This window comes from Leiobunum rupestre, chromosome 6 (genome assembly GCF_980474605.1).
Source record: "Leiobunum rupestre chromosome 6, qqLeiRupe1.1.hap1, whole genome shotgun sequence".
Classification (NCBI taxonomy): domain Eukaryota; kingdom Metazoa; phylum Arthropoda; class Arachnida; order Opiliones; family Sclerosomatidae; genus Leiobunum; species Leiobunum rupestre.
Genome location: NC_143389.1, coordinates 47,752,825 through 47,774,662, shown reverse-complemented (window position 1 = coordinate 47,774,662; position 21,838 = coordinate 47,752,825). Strand labels below are relative to the sequence as shown.

Here is a 21,838-nt window from a genome sequence, read left to right as displayed (position 1 = left end):
GAGCTTCCCAAGTACTAGACTGTCGAGACAAAATGTATTTCATATAATTTACTCAAAATAATAGGAAAATAACGGTCTTTTTTAACCCATGATAGTACATTTATTTTAATTTTCAATTACACAATTGCTTTTCCTCTTCCCACGTAATCTCTATCACCATTTGGTTCTTCGTCGTACAATTTATCGAAATCTAAGTAAACGGTTTTCTCAGCAAAGTTGGGTGTGGGACCGTCCAGAATTGGTGTGTCCACGAAAGTGATGGTACAAACCGTTCCTTTTGAAGCCGAACAAGGGGCTTTTTCCAGTTCCAGTAAGGTTAAAACGTTCTTTTGGGGATAAGGTTTCAATACACTTCCTGGGACAAAAAGGGTGACTTGGGGACCTACGACGGGCCAGTATCTGCCCAAGTTGAATCCGTTTAGAAACGCTACTCCACGATACCATCCAGTCGGGTCAAGAAAGGTCGACGCTCCCATTTTGGAATCTTTCGGTAATGCGAACTTCCCGGTGTAGAAAGCCGGTTGAAAAGACAAATTTTTATCAGCTTTCTTCGTCTTTGGATATTGATGTAGTTGTTGGATATTTGTCAGTGGTACTGGAGTCATTGTCCATTGATCGAGTAGTTGTTTGCTCAGTGTAACGTTTTTTACTATACCCTGTAACATAACGGATAATTATTGACTTCATTCTTTATATAAATGGTTTATGTACTACCTTCGGATCGCGCATTTCCAAGCCGAAGTTGATTCTACCCTGATTTTCGACAATAATTGTTATAGTCTGGAATTTTCTGATAATAATTGGTATTGAGAAGACGTTTTCGTGCCTGCTGATTATCCCTTTGAATGTCTTATCGACATAAACGTGTCCTCTGTCTCTCAATCCCGGTACTTCCAAAATAGCCGGGTCTTCGGGGACGAATTTGATCATAGTGGAATAAGCGACGAAACCGTACGCCAGGCTAAGCTGTTCAAAGGACAACGGGAAATCGGAATATACCACCTTGACGCCACTTTGCGTTGACAAGGAATCCAAAAGAGTGGTGGTCATTTGAAGTTCAACTGTGCCCGTGGACGCCTTGGGAGTGGGTGTCGGTTTAGGAGCGGGGGGTAAAGGAAAGTATTCGGAAATGATTTCCCTAATTTCAAAGTACACGTCCGTTTCGTCTCCCGCTTCCGAGATGGGTGCGGCGTAGTCGTAACTGGTTGGTTGAGGCGAGAAAGGGGCGTTTGCTCCGTTAGAAAAACCAAAGTTTGTTCCCCCGTAGTACATGTATATGCAGACGGACCCGTTCAGAGCGAAAATCGCTTGCATGGTCTTCTTGACCAAAGCCATGTCGTTTTTGGCGTGTGCTTCCCCCCAGTGATCCATCCAGCCTGTATATTCGAGAGGATTGGAGCAAACAGAAATTAAAGTCGTTTTGGCCAATTAATGTTATCCATAAGAAGTAAGAGTATTACCTACGTAGAACTCTGTCACTACCAGAGGCTGATTGGGAGACTCTTCTTGAATGGTTTTGAAAGCCTGCGCCACATCTGTCCCTGGACCAAAATCGGCGGTTACCAGTACTCCATCAACTTTATCACAATCATAAATATTTTTTTGAGGTATATCAGTCCTGAAGAGAAGGATATCGTCCCCCAAATATTTGCGATTTAAATCTCTCATGTGAGACATATACTGATGGTCGCATTTCGGGTACTGTCCGTATTCGTTCTCGACTTGAACCAGTATGATGGGACCCCCCTTTTGATAGAGGAAAGGCTCCATCATGGGTAGGAGAACGTCGAACCACTTATCTACGTAACTGATGTAAACTGGATCCATGGTACGCAAATCCATGTCGGGTTTCTCTCTCAACAGCCAGTAAGGCAACCCGCCAAAGTCCCTTTCCGCGCATATGTACGGTCCTGGTCGTAAAACAACGTAGAGACCAACCTCTTTAGCCGTTTTTAAGAAAGTAACCAAATCTAAGTTGCCTTCGAAGTTATATACACCGGGTTCGGGTTCATGGCTGCTCCATTCAACGTAGGTTTGCAGAACATTAAGTCCACCGTCTTTCATTTTAATCATTACACCTTTCCACATATCTTTGGAGGACCGGAAGTAGTGGAAACAGCCGGCGACGTATTGGAAGGGTATTCCGTCTTTTTGGAACATGCCCGTTCTGGAATCAACAGTGAATGTCCTGCTCTTAGAAAATATTCCATCGGAATTCAACAAAATTACAACCAGCGCTACGGCGAACCGTAGTACAGGGGCCATCTTTTAAGACTATCTCCTCATTCCTCTTCAACCGCCAAAGTGGATTTCAAATCTGTCTCTTCTAAGCTTCATATATTTATCTACATTTTGATAAGATCAACCACATTTTGTTGTTAAGTTTTGTCATAGCTTAGTCATCAGATAGTACAACAATGGGCAATATCGTTGAAAATCATTACCTCGTTTCAATCAGATTTTTTCATTATACTTAATTAAAATCTAATTAGAGTTATTGTTATCAGAACTTTTGCGTGGCCGGAGGAAAAAACCATTTGATACATTTTAAAATTGCCTCCTACCTCTTCTGTTTCATAAAAAAAATAGAAAAATGGATATGCTTCAATTAGAATTACAATTTGTTTGAAAAGTAATATTTTCGGGATATGATATTCATTATTAGAACGGGTTAAATTTTTAAACATTTCACTAAAAATTATACCTTCCAAGATGTTTCCACCCAAAATTATATCTTCCAAGATATTTTCTCCCAAAATTATATCTTCCAAGATGTTTTCACCCAAATTTATATCTTCCAAGATGTTTTCACCAAAAATTATACCTTCCAAGATGTTTTCACCCAAAATTATACTTACAAAAGAATATTTCACCCAAAATTATACTTCCAAAAGAATATTTCACCCAAAATTATACTTCCAAAAGAATATTTCACCCAAAATTATACTTCCAAAAGAATATTTCACCCAAAATTATACTTCCAAAAGAATATTTCACCCAAAATTATACTTCCAAAAGAATATTTCACCCAAAATTATATCTCCCAAGAACCATACTTGGGCGTTTTGTTAATTTTGGCACTAATAAAGGCCATTAGGTTTTACACCAAAACAAAACCGAGAGTTTTACTAAAATGTAATAATTGCACATAAGTTGGACGCTTTATCTAAATTTCAAAGCATTTCTAGCAAAATTGTAAGGTATTATACGTTCCATAATGGCTCACAGTCTTTATGAATTTATTCTTTAAAAATATCTTATCTTATTTTAGAGAAATAGTATTAAGTTAAGTGTGAATATATCAGTCAAAGGTCAAAGAAACGTTTAAGATGTTATTACTTATAGCTCAAGAAGGCTATAATTGATTAGTATCTTACAACGAAGGACTCTGTTAGGGATTATTACAGGCTGTTCCAATTTGCGCGATCCGGGCATTTTTCTCAAAAACCATTTACTATAGATAACTGAAATTTTCAGGATTTACTTTTTACGTAGAGAAGGCGTTAGTTTGTAAATTTCAGATAAATCTGGAAAAAGTTTTACGGTTTTATAAAAAGAAAAATTTTACCGATAGATGCTAGTTGAAAAGTTTCAATTAGACACTTGTAGAGCATATTCGAAAACCTACTATTAACGTTGGTTCGGTCGGAAAAGGCCTAAGATATGAGGTCTTAGAAAAAAACTGTTGGTAGTTGGAGGCAATATTCATAAAATTATACTAACCCTATATACGCATTAAAAACTATAACTATCAAAATGAAAAACCACTGTTGCGAAGTGACATAACAAAATTTTATTAATATTTATAAATGACACGACTAACTAGTTTAAGAATCCGATCATGAAACTAGTCTTGTCGTTTATTTTTAAAAAATATTGTTTTTTCACTACTCAATAGTGGTTTTTAAATTTGATAGTTATAGTAGGAGGAAATAGCTATTTTGTCAGAAAACTGTAAGCATAATGGTCTGTTCTTAAGAATGGTTGTTTGAAAAAATTAAATTTCTAAGCTTTGAAATATTTAATTAATTTTTAGAAATACTGTTCAGTGTAACCTCTTATAAGATAGCGATAAAAACAGAAAACCCTTTTTAACGTTTAAGACCTCGATTCTAAAGCAGCGCTTAAATTACTGTTTATTACGAACAAAGCTCATTATTTCATGTATTTAAAGCGATGCCTTCCCTATGTTCACTTATTCTTGAAGTTGTTAATGCAATTCCAGTATGCCTTACTCTCGCGATCCGCGCGCCTTCATGGTGGAGTTATTTTATGGTCAAGGTATTCGTAACGCTAATTTAGTTAGCTAGCTATTTAGAAGGTGCATGGTATCCAAACGAATGTTCATTTTCGAGGGAACTGCCATTAAATCCCAAAAACAACCACGTACGGAATGACGGGAAACCCTTACTGGCAATTTCACCATCACCACCAGCAGCAATTTCCATGCAATGTCTGGGAAGCGATAAGACTTATTGGTCTATTCTTTCTTACAAATCAAGTAAATGGCTAAAATTACTTAGGCTTCCTTCAAAATGAGCTAACGGAAGATATGGGCAACATTCCGTCGGCCGATTTCAGACGCCTATGGTTCCAGCACGATGGTGCAACAGCTCATCAACATTAAAATGTTGTGAAGTATCTTATCGCTGAATTTCCAGATTGATTTATTGGAAGAAATGGTCCTGACCTAGCACCACTCGACATTTTCCTTTTGGGGCTTCATAAAGGCGCGCGTATACCAGACACCTGTGGAATGTGAGGAAGAATTACGACGAAGAATTGAGGAAGCGTGTCATCTAGTAACTCCAGACATGATCCAAAGAACATTTCGTAAACATGATTTATCGTACAGCGATCTGTATCGCAGCCAACGGCGGAATAATTGAACCATTTTTTAGATTTGTTTTTAATTTTTAACATTATTTATTTGTAACAATTATTTATTTCAAAGCTTAGAAATAAACCACATTGTTTTCCTTAATTTATATTTTTCAATTATTCTTAAGAAGAGACCATTATGCTTAGTTTTCTGACAAAATAGCTATTGTCTCCTATTATATTCCAGCCTTTTTTTTTCCCAAGAACTCAAATCTTGGTGAAAAGTTGGCCTTTTCCGACCGAACCAACGTTAATGGTAGGTTTTCGAGTATGCTCTACAAGTGTATCATTGAAACTTTTCAACTATCACCTAATTGTTAAAATAAAATTTATTAACGTTGATTTTTTTCCGATTATTCTGAAATTTACAAAATAACGCCTTCTCTACGTAAAAAACAATTCCTGAAAATTCAAGTTTTCTATAGTAAATGGTTTTTGAGAAAAATGCCTGGATCGCGCAATTTCGAACACTGTATAAAAAAATAAATAAATATAAAGATTTCCATGATATTTCTGAAGTATTTCTATCGCACGAGTTACTTTTCAAACTATTTGACGAAAGTCAAATATCAGGGTAAAATGCTTTAGCCAAATTATAATTATTACATTGTAGTGAGAGTGCATGGTGATAAATTGCCCGGGATTGGTATACCGTCCTGAAAATTGATATACACGTGCCTTGAACTATACTCTCTATGACCTAATTCTTATTAAAAAAAAACCTACTGGAAAAATGTTTATAAGCAAAAAACCAGCTTGTTGCCGAGGGCGCCCGCATCATCGTTTTCTTGTGTTTTTTAAAACCATTATTCTACGTTCCACCGTATCTCCGCAACTTTACGTATAAAAAATGGTAATTAAGTCGCGTGTAACTCGGGTGGTAAAGGTGGTAAAGTTAGGAAATTGTTTATGTTAAAACCTGATATGGAACCACATCAACATATTTTTTTTACTTGACATTTTTTACGATTTTACCTTTTTCTCTATAGGGAAAAATGGTAGCTCGGGTGGTAAAGGTAATAAAGTCATGATTTTTTTTATGGTGATACGTGTCATAGTACTACTTAAAACGTGATATGGAACCTCATCGAGATATTTTTTACTTTACTTTTTTCTTAAATTTCTAGGTTTTTTTTTAATATTTGAGTATTACGTCTACCTAATAAATTAGAAAATTTTCAAATTAATATGAAATTGTCTACGTTTATTACATACTTAATTCAATGTGATTTTTTAAATAAACAAATTACAATTATTATAAATTTATAATTATAAAACAGAAATATTAAAATATTGAAATAATTATTTGGCATTAATGTAAACTGCATTACTTGAACATATTCTACGGGTAAGACATATAACGTGTCCTTCACACGTGCACATAACGGTACATTTGAGGTTAGCCTTCGCACATTCGCAGGTGGTGCAGTTAAATGTTTTTGCAAATCAGAAGAAAGCGGGAAAAAAATTATTTATTTTAAATATCTTGATGTGGTTCCATATCAGATTTTAAGCAGTACTATGACACGTATCACCATAAAAAATTCATAACTTTATCACCTTTACCACCCGAGCTATACGCGATTTACCATTTTTCCCTATGGAGAAAAAGGTAAAATCGTAAAAAAGTCAAGTAAAAAAATATCTTGATGTGGTTCCATATCAGATTTTAAGCAGTACTATGACACGTATCACCATAAAAAAATTCATAACTTTACCACCTTTACCACCCGAGCAACACGTGATTTACCATTTTATATTCGTAAAGTTGTGGAGATGCGGTGCGCCGTAGAACACATTATTTTAAAAACCCATACAAACTAAGATGCGGGTGTCCTCGGCAACAAGCGGGTTATTTGCTTAAAAACCTTTTTCCAGTAGGTATTTTTGAAAAATAAAAATTAGGTAGTCGAGAGTATAGTTCAAGGCACGTGTATATCAATTTTCAGAGCTGTATACCAATTCCGACAATTCGAGTGTTTTTTGTAACCATGCGCTCTCACTATTGTGCCTTGTACCCTCGCGCGGTGAAATGATTTCTCATAAATCACAAACATAGCTAATAGTTTTGAAATTGAATTGTAATCTACTCTTCCTTACGAAAGATTTCATTTTATTCTCTTAATTATTTTGCATGTGTGTTTCAAATAATTGATTATTAGCGTTTTTTCCCCAATTGACTGCTCAAGATTAGGTTTTTATTCAGAATGATTTTACATCAGTATATTTTAAATCGAAACAAACCGCATACTTACACGCGCTATGAATTGGTCAAACGTAAGTAGAGCCAATTACCCCTACCGTTTGTTGGTAGAAATATAATACTAGGCGATGTACCATAAATATATAACATTCAAAACCATTTAAGTGAAAAAATTCATTTATCGCGAAATGTCAGGGAAAGTAAAGCGAGGTGCGACTGCATCCTTTGATACCGCTTCACTCCAGCCCTGATGCTTAATGTATAGGACTACCGAAAGAAATGTGAAACGAAACATCTCGCCTTTTCGTTTGGTAAGAGAACAGTGCTTCCACATGCTGGGAATTTTTCCCTTTTTCGGAATTTTTCAACCTTACAAAACGTTAAACGGGAAAATGCAATTTAAGAGGGAAAACGGCCTTGAAAAGCGTTCTTTGAACGGGAAGAAAGGTAATTTCTAAGCTTTCTGATAACATTGTTTTAGTCTACTCTAATTGTATATTTAGACAGTTATGACTCACAGATGTCGTTTGCCTCCCTTGAAGTCTACTCTGTTGTACAACTTTCAGTCATCTGCTAAGCTTACGCTAGTGCACCACGTTTAAAACCGTCGTTTGTCTGTGGCATGTGGAGAAATCATTTTAGGCTTAATTTTTTTTCAAAAAAGCCAAAACCATTATCTCACAAAGAAATTAAATTGAATATTTATATAAATTAGAATTAAAAGCTCCAAAATATAACGAGTAATAAAAAATGGGAATTTCCAAGTAAAAAAAGGATAAAATTTGATTTTTCGTTTAATGGAATTTTAGATATCAAATGTGGAAGCCCTGTAAGAGACTTTTTACCAGACTTGTAAATAGTGTATATTTTTAAGAGAGTCCTCTGGACCCGGACCCCTACGCCGATCTATTTTTTCGACGAGTCCAGGACTCTTCCCTCTTTGCTCACCCTCCCCCCACCCCTCGTTTAAATTTATATGTTCTTTAATCTCTCTTTATTCCTCCATATTATATTCGAAAATAAATGGCACCTCACCAGGCAAAGCCTATAAAATATTTATGGTAATTATAAAATAGACAGGGATTTCAGTAATCGAACTACAGCATCAAAGTTTACATATTTTCATATATAATCGTAATCGGGTAAATTAAAATGCTTGTAAATATTATCACAATTAATTTGGAGTATAAACGCGAACAAGTAAAGAGACCAAGAAGGGGGGGGGGAGAGAAAACTAAGCGTCGCGTCGCCTTGAAGGCCTATCGGCCGAAGTACCGCATATTTTTCCCCAATAAAGCTTAGTTTTCTCCCCCACTTCTTGGTCTCTTTACTTGTTCGCGTTTTTACTCCTCACTCTCTAGACCATTGGTCGTTCTCGTGTTTTTGCTCTCACAATTAATTTAACCATTAAAGTCTTCATTCCAAACCCATAGAGCTTAATTTTTTTCTACCTTTATTCATTTTAATAAAGCAAAATTTTCGTGTTCAATGGCACTGTTACAATTACTGTGCCTAATGGAATACAGAGCAAGACTAACGAAGTATGAAAATTATTCCCCACACGGTCCACACCTGTTTAAGTTAAAAGAGGAGAGCTGAAATAGTGACGGTCAGTATACACTATACAGATGCCTCAAAGATAAAAATAATTCTACTCTTTATTGAGCGTAGCTCTCACTGTGGAAACTGGCAGAAAAAGTGGCTGTCCGGTCCTAGAGAAGCTATTCATAGTTTGCACCGAAGGGAGGGGCCTATGGTCTCCAAGGAAACTGGGAGGGCGATCAAACCATTTCGCGCGTAGCTACTAAATAGGTAGCCATTTTGTTGGTAATCTCGTCAAAGCTACAAAACGTATTAGATTTATGCTTTAAAATTTTAAATGGGCCCTAAACAAAGCCAGATAAGATTCTAAGGCCGGGTTATTTAAATAAAATATCAAATTACGACAGAAATATCTACGAAAAGAAGTTAATAAAGTTAGGCCTTTGCGGTCATCCTTTTTACAATTACCTTCACTATCGAATAAAATAAACAATTTTCGCTCTCGCTATGTAATTGAACTACTCGAACAATTTTTAACCAGGCAGATAACCATTTTTAACGTGAAAATAATTCCTTAATCATTTGAAAATAATTAAAATCCGCAAACAGACGATTGAAACTGTTAACCCACCCGTTTTGTCTATGCTCCCGTTTTACTAAGAAATCTACACCTTCAAAATGGCGGCAAAGAATCGTTCATTCTTGCTCAAATTAAATATTTATTCTTGGTTCTTATATCTATACTTGGAACTGCGTCATTGATGACGTAGGGATGCAAACTATGTATTGGATGAAACGAAAAGGGGCGTTTCGGAAAACGACTCGAGAGGGAAAAACGGGTGATTGTTCCGCGCTTTAAAAAAAATTGGTATTCTCTCACTGCGATGAATTGGGGGGGAAAAAGTGGGGTTTCGGAAAACGAGTCGAAAGGGAAAGAGTGGTTAATCGGTCGTGTTGGGGGGAAAAATGACTCCAGAAGAGCCGGCGCCAGAAATTTGCTGTCTGACGGAGCCACGAGAGGGGAAACAAGTGGGCCCGGCAGTCCCAAATAATAGTTTCACACGAGCCAAGCTTTACGAACACACGAATAGTAGTATAACCGGTAACGGAAACATGAACAAATAAAATAAACGGTCGAGAAAAACCGCTCGAAATATTTTTGTGGGTAATATGGGAACCGCTCGAAATATGTTTGTGGGAAATATTGGGGTGACAATTTCAAAAATTACCCAGAGTGGTTGGGCTAAAGGGTTAAAAAACCAACAGAAGCGATTTCACCACGTTTAGAGATGCACTTACGAAAACCCATGCCACCCCCTCCCCTCCCTTCACACCTAGGGGCTCAGGGAAGGTGATAGCATAGTTCCCAAATTCCACAGAATGGCTGGGCTCCGAAGAGTCGCCAACAATAGATAGGAGCGCTCGGTGGGAGAGTCGCCATATCTTACCCTCCCCCACCCGAATGGAAGCGAGAGGCAAGCGCTGTTGCGGAAACCGTGTGCGAACGAAAACGCCAAAACGCCAGAGACGGAAACGCCAGAAGATCGCCGAATCCCGATTGCCCGACTTGCAAGGTTGTTGGTTGTCTAAACCACGTGAATTTTAGGGATGAAAAGCTGGTATAACTATAGCAGCATATGGCTAGCTTTCTACGGCCTTTCCCTCTCTGGTTTAAAGCGCGAGCGTAGGAGGATTCTACCGTGGCGTAAGAGAACGACGTTATTGCGGACGGTGAGAATCCTACCGTGGCGTTCGAAAACGGCGTGTTTGCGAACGGCGGCGGCGGCGGCGGGGACCGTAGCGGCTACGGGAGTTTTACTCTAGCCTATACTAGGCTCGTGTAAAACTAAAAAGACTCAACAGCTGACAATGACCGAAAAACACAAAACGTTTAAATGAGTTTTGAAATTTATATTTTTATTGACCGAAAAACATAAAACGTTTAAATGAATTTTGAAATTTATATTTTTATTGACCGAAAAAAACAAAACTTGCAATTCAAAAAGGTATTTTTCTTAACACAAATTATGAGACAATTTGGAGAAAAACAATTAAGATTCAGAGAGCTACTAGGGAGACTTGCAATAGGAGAACTAAATGACGAGGATATGAAAATGCTCATTTCGAGGAACAAAAATGCCAACTTGGACGTTTTTAACTCGTTTAATGACGTTTTGCGCATAAAATCCCTCAATGAAAATATACAAGAGTATAATAACGAAAAGCTTTGAAACTTAGGCGAACCCGTTACGGAAATTAAAGCGCAGCATAATAATATCACGGCCGCAGGGGCAACAGCAGACGAAGCCCAAGGTTTAGAATCGTTTTTAGCTCTTTCTGTAGGCACAAAAGTAATACTGCGCCGCAATATGTGGACAGCAATGGGACTTTGTAACGGAACAACTGGAAAAGTTGTTGACATAATTTACAGCCCCACTGATGACCGTAATCATTTGAATGAGTTGCCGTTGTGTGTGCTCGTGAATTTCCCAACCTATGGGGGTCCAACGCTCTACAATAACGCTATACCAATTCCTCCAGTCAGCGTATCATTTAAAAAGAGATCTACCAATTGTACCCGAAAACAGTTTCCGCTTCAACTTGCTTACGCCATAAGTATTCACCGTTCCCAAGGTTTAACATTGGAGAAAGCAGTTGCGGACATCGGGCCCAACGAGTTTGCCCTTGGAATGACGTATGTTGCTGTGTCGCGAGTTAAATCCTTGGATGGTATTATATTTGACCCGGGCTTTAATATTGCGCGCCTTTTAAAAATTAACAATAAGAGTGGATTATCTGCCAAAAAAACAGAACTTGAAAGGCTTAAGATCCTTTGGAGTACTACCACATAAGCCAAGTAGTAACTGTGTAAAGATATATTCGATTTTAATTTTGTTTTTTCTTTACCAAATAAACAGTAATCTTTAAAAACTAAATTATTTATCTCGCTTTCCTTTCTCTACTTGAGTTTAATTAATCTAAGCCTAATTAACCACCGGATTTGCATCTCGCTCCGCTCAAGTATTTGTTGAAAATTCCGTTTTCGGTTTTTGCAACGTCCTAGTTTAATTCTCAAAATTTTCCCTCTTTTTGAGCGGAGCGAGCGTAGCTCCCTTAGCAACGACTGCTATGGGGAAAAAATGCTGGTCCTGTGATTGTCCGAAGCCGTCAAAATAACCTATGCGAAGCGCGCGTAAAAGGCGAGAGAGTATAAACCGCCCGAAGCCTGGCGCCCGGTGAACACCCGGTGAACCTGGAAGCGCGCGCAAAAGGGGACCGCGTGTATAAAGGGAGAGAGAGAAGCCAGATAGCGCGCGTATAGAGGGAACCTGGCAGCGCAGCGCGCGTAAAAGGCGAGAGAGTAGAAACCGTCCGAAGCCTTGGTCTAATAGTATCGCTAGATAGCATGTGTGTAAGGCGACATTCGATTGAGAACCTGTCAGTGCACGTAAAGTATGTGTAAGAGGGGAGGGGATTGAAAGGATTTTTTATGCATTGCGGGAGAGAGGGAGATGAGAAGAATGAAAGGCGGTTTTTTATGCATTTTTTTATTTAATTCTGTCCAAAATGAAATTCATGGTTTCCACAACTTCAATTTCAATGACTCTACTGCCTAATTTTACAACTATTTCCCCAGGCATTAAAGTAACTGGAATGAAATTGGCCATTTCGTTGAATTCATCGTCGCTGTCGAACGCTGGGTCATCCAAAAGGTGTCTCCTTTGGAAATAATGAATTATTTGTAGATCGTTACATTTGTAAATAAGTTATTTAATTATTTATTTTAGTTAGTTCTTCATATATTTTAATTAGGTAGTTAATTAGTTCTTTATATATTTTAATTAGGTATTTAATTAGTTTTTAGGTAATTAACTACTAATTTTAAATTGTTTATTTACATTATTTAAATTTAAATTTAATTATAATACGTACTTTGCTGGTGGAGCGGCTGCTTTTTTGTTAGGGGTTGTTTGTGGCGATTGAGTAGCGAAGGTAGGATTTGTTTTGGCAGCAACGTTTTGGGGTGAGGCACGATTTGTTTTTGCTCCAACGCTTTTAACAGGCGTTATTCCTACGGTTTTAACAGGCGTTACTCATTAAACGTTGGATGGCATAATCTTCGATCCAGGTTTCAATTTTGAGCGCCTTTTGAAGGTTAATAGTAAACCCGGGCTACCAACCAAAAAAAAAAAGAACTAGAGAGATTAGAGCTTTTGTAACTTGGGCGATGTATAAAATATGTTTGCTCAATTTAATAACTATTTCTTGTATGCTCTTATTTAACGTCTCGCTCGCTCCGCTCAAGTCTGTGTCAAAATACCCTTTGTGGTTTTGTGACGTCCTAGTTACATATAATTTGAGGGCATAGAAATCGCCAGTTCGTTTTGAGGCCGTAGAGTGGTTCCACTAAGGAGGATAATAAACTTCCTTTGTTCAGCTACTATCGCGGGAGCTAGGTGACGTCATTCTCTCTGGTGACATTAAATTCTTGGCAGAACCACTCTTTGAGCTCTGATTGGCTGAGATCTGGCTATCGTCTGCAACGGCGTTTGGTCCATTTGCCAGTTACACGGCAGCATTCTAGTTACCTATGAGATTTCTATGTTTGAGGGAGTCCCATGGACTCTTTACCCCCTTCTAAAGACATTTTTTTAGGAGTCCCGTGATTTTTTTCAGGGGTTTTTGACGCGTGGACTGCCGCTAATACAATCACCGTGTCTGTCTGTGGGTCTGTCTGTCAGGCCTGCGAACGTGTTCGCATTTTCGGGGCAAAGGGTAATCACTGCGTACGCAGTTTCTTGGCTCACTGCGTTCGCAGTTTCTTGAAGGGTTGGCAAAACCACAGTGTGACGGTGAGCGTTAACGGATTGCTTTGCGGTTGGGTTTGGTTGGTCTTTTTTCGTCAGCGGTCAGCGTCGCGACAGTTTTAACTCAGTTTGATTGGATATTTCGTTATTTTAATGTTTATGTGTAGGTTGTGAATGTTGAGTTCGTGTAGTGATGGTTGTGGGTGTTGAGTTTGTTGAGTTTGTTGTGTTTGTGTTATGATGGGTGTGGATGTGCATCTGTTGTGTTTGTATGGGCGTTTTCTCTCCAACTTCTTTTGAATGACTGAGTGTTATGCAACCTCTCAACGTCCAATGGCAGGGTTTCCACCAATTGTACACGGTATTCGTCTTAGTATCAATTTGCGATTTTTTGGCGCCAGCCGGGAATCGAACCCGGGTTTGCCTCGTGCAAGAGATGTACTCTGTAACTCTAACCACTCAGCGACCAACGCTTGTTAACTTACGGTGTTTTTCTAAAAAACAGCTTTGGCGAATGTCCTTTCTTATATATATAAATTATATTAATCTTATATTTATAAATTATATTAATCTTAAATTTATAAATTATATTAATCTTATATTTATAAATTATATTAATCTTAAATTTATAAATTATATTAATCTTATATTTATAAATTATATTAATCTTATATTTATAAATTATATTAATCTTAAATTTATAAATTATATTAATCTTAAATTTATAAATTATATTAATCTTATATTTATAAATTATATTAATCTTATATTTATAAATTATATTAATCTTATATTTATAAATTATATTAATCTTATATTTATAAATTATATTAATCTTATATTTATAAATTATATTAATCTTATATTTATAAATTATATTAATCTTATATTTATAAATTATATTAATCTTATATTTATAAATTATATTAATCTTATATTTATAAATTATATTAATCTTATATTTATAAATTATATTAATCTTATATTTATAAATTATATTAATCTTATATTTATAAATTATATTAATCTTATATTTATAAATTATATTAATCTTATATTTAAATAAATATTTATAAATTATATTAATATTATATTTAATTAAATATTTATAAATTATATTAATCTTATATTTAATTAAATATTTATAAATTATATTAATATTATATTTAATTAAATATTTATAAATTATATTAATCTTATATTTAATTAAATATTTAATTATTTTAATGTAAAATTTGATCGTGATCAGGAATTGAACTCGGGTCGCATTGTTACAATGCGGATAGTTCACCGGCGAGCCATTGACTTCCTTTGGGAAAATAAAAAAGTAAAGGAACCATTTACTAAACGGATGAATACAATATCTGTATATATTGTTTATTGAACTTTGTTTTTTAATTTTTGTGAACTTGTTAAAGTCTAAATATTTTACGTATGAAATTTTAAAGGTCATATCTTGTTTTAGCGCAGTCAGCAGATAAGATAAAGGGTAGAATCCGTTAGTTTTTTTGAAATTTATTTCGTTTTTTCAATCTTTTTTATCTAGTGTATTTAAACTCGGTCATCGTAATTTATTTTAAACATTTTCTTGACTGATTAAGATGTTTAATTCAGTTCATCAATTTGGTTCGTTTGTGTTTATTTATAAAGAGCCCTAACTATTCCGTCTACGGTCATTTATTGATATACGAGCTGTCGTTTAGTCAAGTGGCTTTCTGTGCTTTGTGAATGGTAAGTTTTTCGCTTCTTGTTAATTCATTTTTAATTGGTGTGGATATTTGGACATCTACGATTCCTAATGCAGTCATTGATTTCCTAGGTGTGCGAGTCATTATATGATATTGAAAATTGGACGGTATTGGTCTTTTTCATGTGGTATGTGTCATAACGTCAACAGGAAGTCTACGAGTCGTCCACTACCATCTTCATCAAGGGCGAGTGTTGAAATAAAATGAGCGTTAAAGATGCGGCAAGTATTTCGTAAGCGAGAAAATTCCAAAAAGCCTCTGTACATATTTCTTTCATTAAAATTTGCTTCGTATTATATTTAACTGATAAACTTGTTCTGTAAAAGGGTTTAATTCAATTGTGCATTGTTATAGTACGTCTAACTCACTGTTGTAACTACTTAACTTATGATATTCTGAATAAATTAAAATTGGTCGTTTCGTCACAATTATTTTAATTATAATTAAAATTTTATACCGGGCGGGATAGAACTGGGTTAACAACTCTAAATTGCGGAGATATATCTTTAAGGGTTATCTCGAGAAATTAATACCACTCGGGACAATTCTTCCGAGGAGAGGTATATTTTGGCTTGCCAACTTGTATTATATTCGTATCTCACGCGATAAGTATTATCCCAGGATTCCCAGCGTTATTTGCGGGTTAACCACTTCAAAAATATCGTGTACAAAATACGGAGAAATATTGAGAAATAGAAAGGAAATATAAGGAAATCAGAAATATGGTTTATATTTTTCGAAGTGATTAGGCCCTCGGGGGTATGTGAAGTATTTAATTCAAACTTTAAAATTAATATTAAATCGTAGGCCCTTACCTATATTGAGAAAATGAGTTCTTATATCAATTTTCTATCGCGAAATCGATGAAGAGCCAAAGAGCATTATTTTGGCGTTGAATGTGCGACTAGGATAGATTAAAGAGCTTGAACCGGAAGTTTATAATATATGACGAAAAATTTGTCCATCTCTGTATACTGATAAATAAATTAAAAACGTGTATACTCTAACTTTTTTATTACTTTCCAAGTTTTACACTAGGGAAGATGTAGTGTCCGGTGTAACAGTTGTCATTGTCCTTGTAGTTCCAGTCTCCGCTTCCAGATGGTGTTATAGTTCCAACATTTTAAATCACGGGTATAAATATGGTGCGTATTTTGAATTACAGACAGACAATTTAGAAAGCTTTGCATAATATTGAGCGTGGTTTTATGGTTTGTAATACTGTTCTACTCCTGAAGAAGGACCGCGGTCCGAAACGTTCCGTATTTTATTAAAGATTTTAACCATAAAGTATCAGTCTTATTATTAAATTTTAACCAATTTTGAATTACCATAGTAAAAAAGTTTCATGTATATAATTATTTGATTGTTTTGGTGCAAATTTAGAATGATTTATATCATTGTTTCGGCTCAGACTATTTCGTGTGGTTGATATGGTGGTTTTAAGGAGAAAAAGATGCCTGCTCTGGTTCGCCAGGCTTAGGAGAGAGAGAGGGAAACGAAAGAAGAAACTTTGTGGCGTAAAATACGCCTGAGCAGTTACGGCGAATGACTTCCCCTGGCGAAACGTGGTTCAGTGTTTTCACGTCATTTTCCGGAATTTCACGTTGTGCTTCCGCCAGTATAGGTTGTCAAATCAGAAATATGGACAAGTTTTATATGGGTCTGTCCATAAACGTTGTTAAAAAAAGGCCGCATATCACGCCACTTGACATCAAATATGTTAGACTTTGCGCGCGGCCAGTTTTTTTAATGAGTTGTAACTTGTAAGTTCTATTTTAACTTAGTTCATAAAAAAAGAAAATAGAACTTACAATTTAAGGTTTTTGGCCAGATTTATTATTAATTTTTTATTAGCTGAATGCTCGATAAAAGGGACTTTATATTGATGTGTTAAATCCATTCAAAATACGGCATTCGGTCGCCACTCATTTGTAGTGTCCAATTTGTCAAAACAAAATTTAAAGATAGATATTATCAATTTTTTTTTATAAAATAATTTTAATAAAATTATTGAGTGTTAGAAAAAAATATTTTAAAAATGTTTATAATGGAAACAACCGAAGAAACGGAACCTTTATTGTTTAGTTGCACCTAGGAGCACCAAACACAACACCCCACACAAGGAGAACGCAACCCGTCAAAAGTCGTGGATTTTCTTGTGTACGTTTTTCATTGGCTAGACTCTTTAGCGCCTACTGCCGTCAGAAGGGGAAAATGCGGAAATTGTCTCCCCCCCGCCCGTAAAACGTTCATCGTAAAAGCTCGTGACGCTCGTCCAATGAAATTCATACACAACCCTTCGTTAGCGTGTTTAAAGGCTAGCTGCGTTCTCCTTGTGTTTGTTACTCCTAGGTTGCACCAACAACAAGAAACTGTACGAAAATATTTTTTTGTACAAGTTATAAACATAACTTTGATATGCAAGCTTAGTTTCAATTAGAGCTCGGAGGAACAGATAAATCAACCACCAAATTTTCGATTATTCATAAAAATTTCGGTTAACTATTTATTTATGGATGTTATTCGCTGTTATAAAACGATTTAATATGCAAAAAATAAGTTTTAATTCAGATAATTTTCGGCTATAGATAAAAACAAATAAAACGGATATTTCTTATCCAAACCCCGAGCTCTAGTTTCAATAGCACGTTCGAAAGCTGTAACGGCTTACAATAAATAATGGTACCGTGAGCTGCAAACCTCTGCCTTCAACGAACGCTGCCGCTCAATTAATGTTATACTCATACATAATTACACCCATGTACAAAATTATCCACTAAAGGTCTGTTTCAGGACTAACTAACGATATTTTGTTTTGCCAAAGTTATAGAAATTGGAAACCAACTGTATAAAATATTGTTTTAAAGCACTAAAAATGTTTTGATTTGAGGGGTAATGACGTTTATTATAGATTTAGTTCAAATAATATAGGTAGATCTGTGTCTCTTTCAGCTATAAGTAGTTTTTGCTCTATAGTGGTCTGCATGAAGAAGATGAAAGTTTTTTTTTGACATTTTGGCAATCTTTGACTACTTCCCATTATTAGAATAACGATCTCAGAGTGATATATTTCATAAATGTTTGTCGTGTGCGTGTGGCCTTTCCAATGGTATATCACTTGTCGCTACTATGAGTGGTTGAGGAGTTACAATGGGGTAAAATCGGCCCTTAGTTGCTTCGGGATAATATAGCTGGTTCGGGAAAATAGTCGCTTACCTAGACCTTGCTATGGTGACTATCGTCCCTTTGGATAGGCGCGCGCCTAGGGCTTCATGTAATGGTAGAGGTCGGCGGAACGAATAAATTAACCGGCAAAATTTCGATTAACCATAAAAAGTTGGGTTAATTGTTTTTTATGAACATTTTATACGAATAAACAACGATTTAACATGCAAAAATAATCGGTTTTTTCGTATATTTTTTAGATAATTTGCGGTTATGAATAAAAATAAATAATTGGATAATTTCTTATTCAAACGCCGACCTCTACTTCATGGTCTCTGGGGGCCTCAAAAAATTGCGTTGCAATAAAAAATGCAAAAACCACTTTTACTTAAAAGTGCCGTATGAGAAAATTGGGCTTAGGACATCAAAGGAACATAATTCGCCACTCCAGCCATTAATAACTGATTCGGGACCGCGAAGACAAATGTATCATTTTTATGGCCAAGATAGATACTTCTCTATTATACACTTATGGTGGATCTCAGGTACCTCTTTACGGAATTTTCTATTTATTTTGTCGAGCACAAAATGGGCCGTATTGTTAGTCTTAGCTTAAATAAGTAGAGCTCTTACAATTAAACTCTATTAAAAGTGTAAAAAAAATTATTTTCAAAATTAAGTGTTAACATTTTATTAATAAGTAATAGTAAATAATTAGTAAATTAATAAATTAATAAATCAATAAATCATTAAATAGTTTTTGGTTTTATATTAGTTCATAAAGAATCCATCGGGGATCTCGAATTGAAATAATTTGGTGAAATCGAGGATTTCATTCCTTTCGGAAAATGTGGGTGTGGGACCGTCCAGAATTGGTTTTTCCACGAACCTGACGGCACAACTGTTTGAGTGACCATAGGAACATGGCGCTTTTTCCAGCTCCAGCAAGGTTAGAACGTTCTCTTGGGGAAAAGGTTTAAGTACGCTACCGGGCACAAAAAGGGTGACTTGAGGACCCACGATGGGCCAGTATCTGCCCAAGTTGAAACCATTCAAAAAGGCGACGCCACGATACCAGCCACTCGGGTCCAGGAAGGTGGCTGCTCCCGGATGGGTGTATATTGGTAATTTAAATTTCGATGTGTAGAAGGCGGGTTGAAAGGACCCAAAAGAGCTCATGTCATAAAAAGGTTTAAAAGGATAACTTTGAATTTCTTTGATGTTAGTCAGTGGTACTGGAGTCATGGTCCATTGGGAGAGTATTTGTTCGCAAAACGTCACGTTTGCAATCAAACCCTGTAATATTTATAAGTAATTTATGATATATTATGACGATCTCAAGAGAATCAATAAGATAAATATAAATACCTTGGGGTCGTGCATCTCCAACCCGTAATTTATTCTTCCCTGATTTTCTACAATAATTGTGATAACTTGGTGTTTTCGGGCGCTCAGTGGTATTGAGTAGACATCTTCGTGTCTGCTGACGATCCCTTTAAACTGATCGTCCAAGTAGACGTGTCCCCTGTCCCTCAGACCTGGTAATTCCAAAATACAAGGATCATCCGGAATGAATCCGACCGTGGCGGAATAAGCGACGAATCCGTAAGCTACGCTAAGAGCTTCGAAAGTCAAAGGGTATTCAGAAATTGTGTTCTCGAAGCTACTTCGCATGGTACAGGAGTCCAAAAGAGTGGTAGTTCTTTGAAGTGGCATAGGGCCGATTGAAATTTTGGGCGTGGGGCTTTGATGTGGTAAGGGTGGAAGGTGAAAGTGTTTGGAGATGATATCCCTGACCTGATAGTAGACCTCAGTGGTGTCTCCGGCCTCAGAAATAGGAGCGGAGTAGTCGTAACTTGTTGGTTGTGGGACGTAAGGGGCGTTCGCTCCGTTGGAAAAGCCGTAGTTTGTTCCTCCGTAGTACATGTATATAGAGATAGAACCATTCAGGGCAAAAATAGCGTCCATCGTCTTTCTGATGGATTCTATGTCATTTTGAGCGTGTGGCTCTCCCCAATGATCCATCCATCCAACATAGAACTCGGACACCACGAAAACCGCTGTTCCGGCTTCTTTGATAGTTTTATAAACCATTTCAACATCGGTTCCAGGAGCTATGTCAGCGGTTACCTCGACTCCGTCAACTTTATCGCAATTGTAAATCTCCTTACGTGGTATGTCAGTTCTGAAGAGAATGACTTCGTCGCCTAAATGTTTTCTATTCAAATCCCTCAGATGAGTCATGTACTCGTGGTCGCATTTCGGGTACTGTCCGTATTCGTTCTCGACTTGAACCAGTATGATGGGACCCCCCTTTTGATAGAGCAAAGGCTCCATCATGGGTAGGAGAACGTCGAACCACTTATTTACGTATTTGATGTATACTGGATCCATGGTGCGTAGCTGAATGTCGGGTTTCTCTCTCAACAACCAGTAAGGTAACCCTCCGAATTCCCTTTCCGCGCAGATGTACGGTCCTGGACGTAAGACTACCAGTAATCCAACCTCGTGGGCCATTTGAAGAAAAGACACGACGTCCAAATCGCCCTCGAAATTGTAGACCCCTGGTTCGGGTTCGTGACTACTCCATTCGACGTAGGTTTCCAGAACATTGAGCCCACCTTCCTTCATCTTGAGCATGATTCCCTTCCACATGTCCCGGGTTGCCCGAAAGTAATGGAAACAACCGGCTACGTACTGGAAGCGCTCTCCGTCTTTCTTGAAAACTCCATTACGACGGTCTATGGTGAAGGTTCCGCTTTGAATAAATAGTATATTTAAGAGGAGGACACTTAACGCTAGGATGAAACGTAGGTACATGGCCATTTTCTACGAGAGATGTGTTCTCTCGAAACCCAAAATGTGTTTTACTCTATTAGGAGCAGCTGAATTCAGAGTTAATACGGCCAGGGTGGTTCCGTTTAGTTAACGCTGTCAGCCCCCATTAACTCGCTTTTTCCGAGCGAGAGGTCATGTTTTCGTTGAACTACAGTGTTCTATTTTAACAGCGGGTTTATTACATAAGAGAAATCACAGTTTTGACCTACACCACTGACACAATAAGAAAAAAATTGATGTTGACACAAATCAGCCTTTCCAATGACACCTTTCCTAAACATATGAAAAAATTTGGGTTTTATTTTGTTCTAAATTGTGAGGCCTAGATTTTATTATACCAAGTACTAATTTCAAATGATAATATTAAAATTTTCTGATTTATTACGTAGCTGACATCCGCAATTAGCCTTTTTCAGTTTACATTGATTCAGGGGCGGATTTAGGCATGGTTTATATAGACTGCAGTCCAGGGCCCCCTTCGAGATAAAAAATAGAAATAAATTAATAGCTAAGTAAAGAAACAACGTTTTTTTCGTACACTATAAAAACTTTTTTGTTTCGGCTAAGGCGACTACGCCGCCGTTCTCAAACGCGTATTACAAATCGAAAGGGTAAAAACAGTTTTTCGACAAAATGGCGAATGAGTCGCC

The 21,838-nt window shown here is 36.7% G+C and overlaps 2 protein-coding genes and 1 long non-coding RNA gene across 3 annotated transcripts; all 3 read right to left on the bottom strand.

Annotated features, from left to right (window-relative positions):
• Positions 1 to 77: 77 nt before the first annotated feature.
• On the bottom strand, positions 78 to 2,304 carry LOC149941252 (beta-galactosidase-like). Its single transcript, XM_090178984.1, has 3 exons — positions 1,461 to 2,304; positions 715 to 1,376; positions 78 to 656 (listed from the first exon to the last, which is right to left on the bottom strand). Exons 1-3 carry the CDS (start codon positions 2,263 to 2,265, stop codon positions 117 to 119), a joined length of 2,007 nt encoding a protein of 668 aa, XP_090035110.1. The 5' UTR covers positions 2,266 to 2,304; the 3' UTR covers positions 78 to 116.
• A 9,886-nt stretch (positions 2,305 to 12,190) lies between these two features.
• LOC149941251 (uncharacterized) lies at positions 12,191 to 16,175 on the bottom strand. Its single transcript, XR_016481338.1, has 3 exons — positions 15,998 to 16,175; positions 12,560 to 12,799; positions 12,191 to 12,346 (listed from the first exon to the last, which is right to left on the bottom strand). It is a non-coding gene; the product is annotated as an uncharacterized LOC149941251 (long non-coding RNA).
• A 2,946-nt stretch (positions 16,176 to 19,121) lies between these two features.
• On the bottom strand, positions 19,122 to 21,176 carry LOC149941250 (beta-galactosidase-like). The gene is made up of 2 exons (XM_090179441.1): positions 19,719 to 21,176; positions 19,122 to 19,646 (listed from the first exon to the last, which is right to left on the bottom strand). The coding sequence occupies exons 1-2, from the start codon at positions 21,174 to 21,176 to the stop codon at positions 19,122 to 19,124; spliced, it is 1,983 nt and encodes a 660-aa protein (XP_090035567.1).
• Between the last annotated feature and the right edge of the window lie 662 nt (positions 21,177 to 21,838).

Coding starts and splice junctions, on each gene's coding strand:
- LOC149941252 (XM_090178984.1), bottom strand. CDS start 2,265: ATGGCCCCTGTACTACGGTTCGCCGTAGCGCTGGTTGTAATTTTGTTG. Junction 1,377..1,460: donor AGTGACAGAGTTCTACGTAG/GTAATACTCTTA, acceptor TCGAATATACAG/GCTGGATGGATCACTGGGGG. Junction 657..714: donor TGGAAATGCGCGATCCGAAG/GTAGTACATAAA, acceptor GTTATGTTACAG/GGTATAGTAAAAAACGTTAC.
- LOC149941250 (XM_090179441.1), bottom strand. CDS start 21,176: ATGGCCATGTACCTACGTTTCATCCTAGCGTTAAGTGTCCTCCTCTTA. Junction 19,647..19,718: donor TGGAGATGCACGACCCCAAG/GTATTTATATTT, acceptor TAAATATTACAG/GGTTTGATTGCAAACGTGAC.